The 8,627-nt window shown below is 35.9% G+C and overlaps 1 protein-coding gene across 1 annotated transcript; it reads right to left on the bottom strand.

Moving 5' to 3' along the window:
- Window positions 1-595: 595 nt before the first annotated feature.
- On the bottom strand, window positions 596-7,322 carry sult1st4 (sulfotransferase family 1, cytosolic sulfotransferase 4; the record flags this gene model as incomplete). Its single annotated transcript, XM_079638665.1, has 7 exons — window positions 596-708; window positions 793-967; window positions 1,045-1,142; window positions 2,692-2,818; window positions 3,381-3,487; window positions 4,779-4,907; window positions 7,232-7,322. The coding sequence occupies 7 exons, from the start codon at window positions 7,320-7,322 to the stop codon at window positions 596-598; spliced, it is 840 nt and encodes a 279-aa protein (XP_079494791.1).
- Between the last annotated feature and the right edge of the window lie 1,305 nt (window positions 7,323-8,627).

The following is an 8,627-nucleotide window of genomic DNA, read 5'->3' as shown; positions in this document are numbered from 1 at the left end:
GTCCCTCTTTGGCTAATGTACTTTCAAGATGGAGGGGCAACATGGCGACCGACATTCGAACCCCTCACCCGTATGTATTTTCAATGACATATTATACACTCACGAGAATACTTTATTACTTGAACGAAGTAAATATGCATTAATGAGCACATATATTTTTGAAAGAACTAAGTGTTTTTAGCTAAGAATAAACTAAAAAAGTTACACAGTGTAGCTTTTAAAGGAAACTCAACATTGCCAAAGGCTACAGCACTGAAAAATCACCAAAGATTCTTAAAAAAACTTTTTAAATCAAATTATGACATTTATTGTTGAATCAACTTAAGGAATCCTTGCGAAATTAATATCAGTATCAGTTTATTTAATATGAAAATAAATAAAATTGTACTGACCCTAAATATTTGAATGATAGCATAAAGGTATATAAGGTTATATAAGGAATAAGGCATATAAGGTTATAATAAACGCAGAATAATAATCAACATTAAAATTCAGGGAAGACAATTAAACTACATTTTATTTGAGGGGGGGGGGCGATAAGCAGCGAAAGAGCAGCGATTAACCTGATTCTGGTGCAAGATCTAGAACTGAAATATTAAATCTCTGTGCGAAATCTGACAGCGGTTTTCTTCATCTTCTGTTTGTAGACCTCGTCAAACTCTTCATTTTGTGCCACTGTGAAGTGACATTTCCAGTCTCCGACTTTACCTTTTGGAACACAAATAACAAGGAGAAAAGCAAATCAAAGGACAGATCTCAGGAGATAATGAGAAGAGTCAGCGGTTTATTAACCTTTCCGCATGAAGGGTGAGATCTTGAAGTCCATGAAAGGGAGTGTGACGTGGTTGGTCATGTTGTTCTGTTTCATGGCATCAAACTGAACCCCTTTTGTTATTTTCTCTCGTTCTTCGACTGAGGTGGACAACCCCAAGAAGGAGCTCAAGCGCTCCACCTCACGTCCAGTGTCCTGGAAAAGACCAGGAAAATACACACTTTAGACGCATTAGCACTTGATAAAATTGTCACTTTGTGAATTCGACTTACTTCAACCAAATCCTCATAGAACAAGTACAGTAGGTTTGGATATGTCTGTTTTTTCTCCCACCATCCGCTGACATGATCATACCAAGGCCCGAACACATCTGCCGGGAAATTACTGATGTTAAAACCAGCATTGGGGGAAATGCATTACAAGTAACTTGAGTTACGTAATCAGATTACTTTTTCAAGTAACTAGTAAAGTAACATTACTTTTAAAATTTACAACAAAATATCTGAGTTACTTTGTTTTCCCATTTATTGACTGACAGCTCTCCTGTCCTCATGTTGAGACAAATCAAAGTGTGTGTGTGTGTGTGTGTGTGTGTGAACATGATATTTATTGTAGTTCTAGACTAAGTGTGAGCATTTACTCATCTCATTTGCACAAAAAAATATTCAATATTCCTCAAAATGAATAAAATCAGTGAAATGCAGAATCAGAATACTATGCAAACCTCCAATAACTTAATATGTTAAATAAAACATACATTTTTATGCATTTAATCTCACTTTATTGACCAATGTACTTGCCTCTGACCTTCGATAAATCAGTTTAATAAGCAGAAATGACGATAGATAGATAGAAAGGTTTGCTTTCCTCTACTGCACACATTTCCTTCAGCCTGGGGATTATTATTTCACTTTTGGTGTGAAAGGGTCTTTACATTTGCCCAAAAATTGTACTTTTGTGTAATAAAAAAACAAGCCCAGCCCAGGTGGGGAAAAAAAGTAACGCAAAATTAATGTAACGCATCACTTTTCTAAAAAAGTAACTAAGTAATGCAATTAGTTACTTTTTAAGGGAGTAACGCAATATTGTAATGCATTACTTTTATAAGTAACTTTTCCCCAACACTGGTTAAAACAAAACCTCCAAGACAAAGTTCTTGATTGATAATGTAGGGGTTGTAATTGACCGTTCGCAAAGACCTACAACCTAGAATGTAAACAAGAAATACCGTTTGTTTTGTGGCTCTTTAATGTGTGTGACAGATCGCCTCAGTTAAAGCCGCTCGTGAACCGATCATCTCTTCCTTAGTTCATTTATAGCATCAAATAAACATGAATGAACATCAGAAGTAATGTTGTTTTAACCGCGGAAAGACGTCAGTACACTCCGCTTCTCAAGTTCAAATCCTCCATGTTAATCTACTAACTCTCCTGACTGCTTTGTCGGACAAAATGGCGGAGGGCGAAGTATGATTGGTCAGATCACCTGTCAATCAAGCTCCCGATCATTTATATTTCAATAAATGAAATATATTTACATTCTCAATGTTATATTTATAACATCCCCCAGCAAACATAGAACGTTCCCCTAACGTGCCAGTACGGTTCCCATTTGGTTACTTTTTTGGGAACCAACCAAGAACGTTCTAGGAACGTTCCCTGTAGGTTATTTTTAGATTCTATTTTTATAACCTAAGGAGAACGTTCCTAGTAGGTTCACGGAACGTTCTCTAACCTTAAGGGAACGTTCTATTTACGTTAAGAAAACTTTCCTGGATACCCAATAGGGAACGTTCTGGGAACCAAAAACGAATGTTTCCAGAACGTTCTAGGAACGTAAAATTGTTCGCTGGATTAATTTTTATCAAGACATTAAAATGATAGATTGCACCCAAGCTGTGATTGATCAAATCTACTTACTTTTCCCTTTCATGAATTTCTGTATAAAGCTGTTCCAATCTCCCGGTTCAGGCTGTACCATGTTCATTCGGTCAAAATGAAAATAGGAAACGGCATTGTCTTTTGCATTACGGGCTAGATACACAATCTGGAATAAGTGGAAAACGAAAAAAAATATTATGACATAACACAGGACTTGCTATGATATAGGCCTATGTTGTATTATGCAAAACTATCCAGAGAGTTACAATTTCATGACATTAATATCAGAACTATTTCACTTTTATTAAAGCTGCAGTGAGTAATTCTTGTAACACCAGCGGGACCAAACGTAATACCTTGCATAATGACTATTTACAAACAGGTTTCACAAACACCTGCCATTTGTAAATTTGTCTATACAGTAGATAGTATTGAAAGTGGCCCGCTGGTTAAGGATTTGTTGACCCGCAATATTTTGGTAGCCCTACAGAGCAACATTTAATTAATTAATTAACAAATTAGTTCCTTGGAAATATTTGTGATTATTAGAAAGCTCAAGACGTAAGCAAGCCTCTCATTGGTCACATGTATTGAAAAGGCAGTTTCAAAAGCTATTCTTTTAAATATAAATTAGAAAACGATGAAGTCAATATCCAGATGTCAGATTTTGGTAGATATGATCACATTCATCATCTATTCTAGCAGTCAAAAGACCCGCAGTACTTTACCCTTGAGTTCTGCTCCCAGAAGGACTTGGGTACAAGCTGAACTGGTAAATGAGTTTTGATGAGACGAGGAGAGGTGGGCAGATTATCAGCCATTTCTGTTCCTGTAACTGATAATTAGATGTTGTTTAAAGTGTCATTGTCATTATGCCAAAACCCATTTGAGGCCTTGGAACAATTTATAATTTACATTCCAACATTTTACTGGAAAGATGAATGTGTATTTCAAATGGGTAATTTATGTAGTAGAAATGTGAAATAAATTTAGAATTTGGAGCCTTCTAGACTGAGAAAAGCCAGAAAATTTATTTTTAGCTCATGTGGATGAAAGACAACAACTCCCAGAATGCACTTGCTTCGCTGCCCTACGAGGACACGCCTACCGGTAAGAGCGCAGTTAAATAACAAGGCTAGGCTACTAGTAGTTGACTCGAAACTCAAAACGTTTTATCGTGACAAGTCTGCCCGGGATTGGCCCAAAACGTCCAGGATTCGGCTTTTGCGTTCTACAGTCGCTAGTCATCATGTTTACTGTGACGAGCGGGACGAGACTGACGGCCGCGGGAGAACGGCACGAGGCCGGTGGCGTGATGACTGATGAGTGGCACCTGTGAGACGCACCGGTCTCGTATCTCTCACGGAGGAGCGGGAATTTTCTTAGCAATGTTAAAACGCACATCAACCGATCACTTGTTTAGCGTTCATGTAAACACTACACTCAGATTCACCGATCGGGATGAGTTCAGTTAGATTGAAACAAAAGCTGTGCATGTAAACAATGAATGGCGACCGCACAAAGCAAAAGCCGAATCCCGGACATTTTGGACGATCTCGACGGCTGGACATGTCCGGGAAAAAGAGGATGGTCACCGCTACTACTCAGCTTTCTCCACAGAACAAGAGCCCGTTAGCTTAGCTTCCAGATAAAAGATGGCTGACACTGTTTGTATATTCTGTGAGTGAGATCCCTCCTCTATGTGCGGGTTGAAGACATGCGGATCCAGCGCCTTCTACTGGCTGTAGTCTCTCGCCTCTGGCCAAAAAAGCCCCCGATGACGCAAACAAAATGACGATTAGATAGTCATCTGAGGATTTTTTCCAGACAAAAAATACATAAATCTCTCGTCTCAGCGGGACATGAAGGCGGAAAGCACTAATTCGAAAACACTACAGGTTTTTACTGATACAAAGCTTAATGCTAAATGCTGAAGTATCCCTTTAACAAAGTCTTTTTACATTTACCCGCTTTAAATGCATATTGCCCGCCGTGCACAATTGTCCTAAAGCCACTGGGGTGGTGGCGGGGCTTGGGCCCTTCATCGCTGCTTGCAGCTATATTTTCATTTGTTTAAAATGTTGTTAAATAAAATGATTGACTTTACTAAATTGTAAGTCTCTGACCTGTTGAAAACTCTTGAAAGCATGACTCCAGGAATGGGATTCTCATATAGATAGGCTGGGAAGTCTGACGCTCTAGATCATCATTGCCAAAATACAGAAGGTCCAGTATATAAGAAACCCATGTGGTACCTGGCAAAACAATGGAAAGGGAGTTTAAAAATAAGTGTTTTAAAGGTCAGATTGGAAAGATAATACATGGCCCTGTTTCCTAGTGTTATCTAATGGTTAAAGGTGCACTATGTAACTTTTGGCCCTCTAGTGGTTAAAAAATAAAACTGCACGCATTTTGTGGAAGAACATTGGTTGTGCTTTGGCTTTGCGTGACTGTGTGGATGAAATGACCCTTCACAATAGATAATGCTTTATAATAGGGCTGTTAAACGATTAATCGCGATTAATCACATCCAAAATAAAAGTTTGTGTTTACATAATAAATGTGTGTGTACTGTGTATAATTATTTTATATATTTAAAAACACACACGTTCATGTATACATTTAAGAAAAAAAATGCTTTATATATAAAATATTTATAAATTATATATAAATCTATATACAGTATATACATGTAAATATTTCTTAAATATATACAAGCATGTGTGTGTTTTTAAATATATAAAATAATTATACACAGTACACACACATTTATTATGTAAACAAATGTTTATTTTGGATGCGATTAGTCACGATTAATCGTTTAACAGCCCTACTTTATAATGAACTCTGTTAGAGAGCTACATATGCAAATTTATCAGTTCGATAAAATACCTTACTCACCTGTTGAGTGATAACAACAACGACATCTCCGCATGGCTTTTACAACATTTCAAACGCCTCAGTTCTCTCCGTCTCTGAAAAGCCGTTGATGTTGATTCTTGTTGTTACGAGCCGTCGCGGTCTTTTTGCAAGCATGTACGCAATTTCACACGAAATCCATCCAAACGCTTACTTTTTTCAAGTAACGAGTAAAGTAAGGGATTACAATTGCAAAAACAGTAATTAGATTACTGTTACTTTCCCGTAAGGAGACTGCGTTACTGCGTTACTGTGATTTTGTTTCGTTAGACTGTCTCGTGAGTCCTGGCTTAATTTGAGCCGGAACACGCCCGACGTTGGATACGGAACCTTTTTTATTGGATCCGGCACCTCCTATGTCACTATGGAAAATTAATCGCCTAAATAAAAATAAATAAAAAAATACTATTTGTGTAGCCTATAGTGTTCAATGTTGTTATCGATAGAGCTGCACAAATGGGGTATTATTTCATCTGCAACCGCATCACAAAACTCATCATCCGTAAATGCTGATGCGAGCCGCAAGAAAGCCCTAGTCTGTTCTAGAAAGGATGCAGCAACGATATTTAATGCTAATGTATGAGACATCGGCCTACGCTGGGTTTCATTCATTTATGAGGTGCAGGCTCTAGTTAACAATGAAAGTGAACGCGGCGCGCCGGCTCCTCCATGTCACGGTTATTATATTGTCTGCTATATTTGCCTTGTATTTGTTAAATACATGCAAATGGTTGATGAAACATTTATTAAAATAAGATGCAATTGAATTTATACAAAACGAAATTCACTTAAAAAGAAAGGCTTTTAACAATGCAATGCAAGTGAACGCGGCGCACTAGCGCCTCAATGCACGGTTATTATATTGTCTGCTATATTTGCTTTTTATTTATTAAATACATGCAATTGGTTGATGAAACATTTATTAAAATTAAGATACAATTTATACAAAACGAAATTCACTTTAAGGAAAGGTTTTCTACAAAGCAAAACTTAATGAAATGGTAAAAACATGTCTGACGATTTACAAAAACAAAAATAATCTGCACTTTAATGTTAAAAGACGTAAATGTTAATAATTTGGAATACAGTCATGAGAGACTTTCATTTTAATTTTTTTATTGCTGTATTTTATTTACATCTAATCGAATAGAGGATTTTACAAAAAAATATGTGCATTTTATATGCTGGAATATGCAGAAATATAAGTTAACAGAAGAAGGACTTTGTGTATTTCGTTAAAATAGGGTGGAATGTGCAGAAATTGGTTAAATGTTCAACATTTTTCTTCAAGTCTGAGACTGTTGCATTTAATTAAATTTTTGGTTGATGCAATGTGCATAAAGTTAAAATATTGAAACTAATAAAACAAGTTTTAAAAAAGAGAATGTTTCATTTAATTCAATTTTAGATGATGGAATATGCAGAAAGAATATAATCAGTAACTAATTACTATTTCCAAGTAACTTGACCAACACTGATAGGCGCACAATAGTGAATCAGGGTAAGACAAAAACACATTTTTAAAGAAGGATTGATGATGTATTGTCAATTTTGCTAATGTTGAACAAAGTTACATAGTGTACCTTTAAGTTAACAGTAAGCTATTAAGAGTCAAGTCAGCACACTGGCCAAATTAAAATAAAGAAAAACTTAGTCTCACCTGCTTTGGGATAAGTGGCGATGAGAATGTCATCGGGTCTTGCTTGAAAGTTTTGCACCTTTTCCCAGTTGTCAGTGAAACAGCGAGTCATAGAAATCCCCTCAAAATCAAACATCTCTGGTCGACTCTGCAGTTTCAGCTGCGGTATAGAAAAAGTTTCAGTTTAATGCTGAAGTTTCACCGAACTGAGCAATCGTTAGAGATTCATCACTGGCTTTAAAAACTGTGTCAAATCCTGTTAACAGCAAGATTTCAGATACATTTGTATTACTAGAACAGTATGTTTTTTCATTTGTATTCACTTTTAGGAATAAAACATGTTATTTAATGCAATACATATAATGTTGAATATTGGTAAGTCAAGAAATTTGGATATATTTGCAAATACTTGTTGTGTGTGGTCTACTGTATGTTACAGTGCACCTGCAATTGTATCAATCCCTCACGATTATTCTTTAAAAACTACAATATGCTAATATTTATGAATTCAAACTTGCAACTGTTCACATCTGTAATACCTGATTGGTATTAAACAGACATATGAATTTCTTATACTATCGTAAAACACTTGAAAGAGAATTATTTACTCACTGAATCCATGTCAGGGGTTTCCATTATGGGGAAAAAGTGTTTTAATTTTCTAAAGTCTTAATCCTGTCTTCTCTTCCACTCTCCTAGAATGTTTTTGGAGCTTTCTTGTGTTCCTCAAAATGCAACAGGACTTCTACTCAATGCTATTCAGCGCTGTCATTAATATTCTGTCCATCCTTTTCCCTGTGCTTTGCTCTCGCCCATAAAACAACATGTTCCGTAAGTTCAAACCGCCCTCCCCAGAGGAAGGTTCAACTAACATCTAACTAACCTGTTCTGATTTCACGAATGTGTGATTTCTAGTCAAGTTCTGGCATTTTCTAGCATTAAGCAAGTTAAATAACACACCATGCAAGAAAAGATTAACTTATCATGCATTCTGTTGTATATTTACACATAAATTTAAGTACAGTGGGAACACTATTCATTTTTTGCTTTATACATTACCATTCAAAACATGTAATTTTTCATGTGATATTTCCTGTATTTATCTAAAGAAATTATGATTAATAATACCAAGTAATAGCTAATATTTTCCTATAAAATAGCTAATATAAGAACTACATTTGTCCCAGTTGTACCAATGTAAGTATACAGTAGGGTACAGGTGAAACGCTCATCTTTAATGCTCTAAAGTAGCCTAACCAACTCATTTTTAATGTTCAAATGTCTTAAAAGAATAATTTTATTTTTGAATATAAGAATATTTTGCTAATCAATGGAAAAACTTTTAAGAGTTAAATAGCCCACAGTTCAATGTAAATCACTAAAATGAAGATTGTTAAATGGTAACACTTTATTTTGA

This window comes from Phoxinus phoxinus (genome assembly GCF_949152265.1).
Source record: "Phoxinus phoxinus genome assembly, chromosome: 15".
Taxonomy (NCBI): domain Eukaryota; kingdom Metazoa; phylum Chordata; class Actinopteri; order Cypriniformes; family Leuciscidae; genus Phoxinus; species Phoxinus phoxinus.
This window is presented reverse-complemented; position numbering and strand designations above follow the sequence as displayed.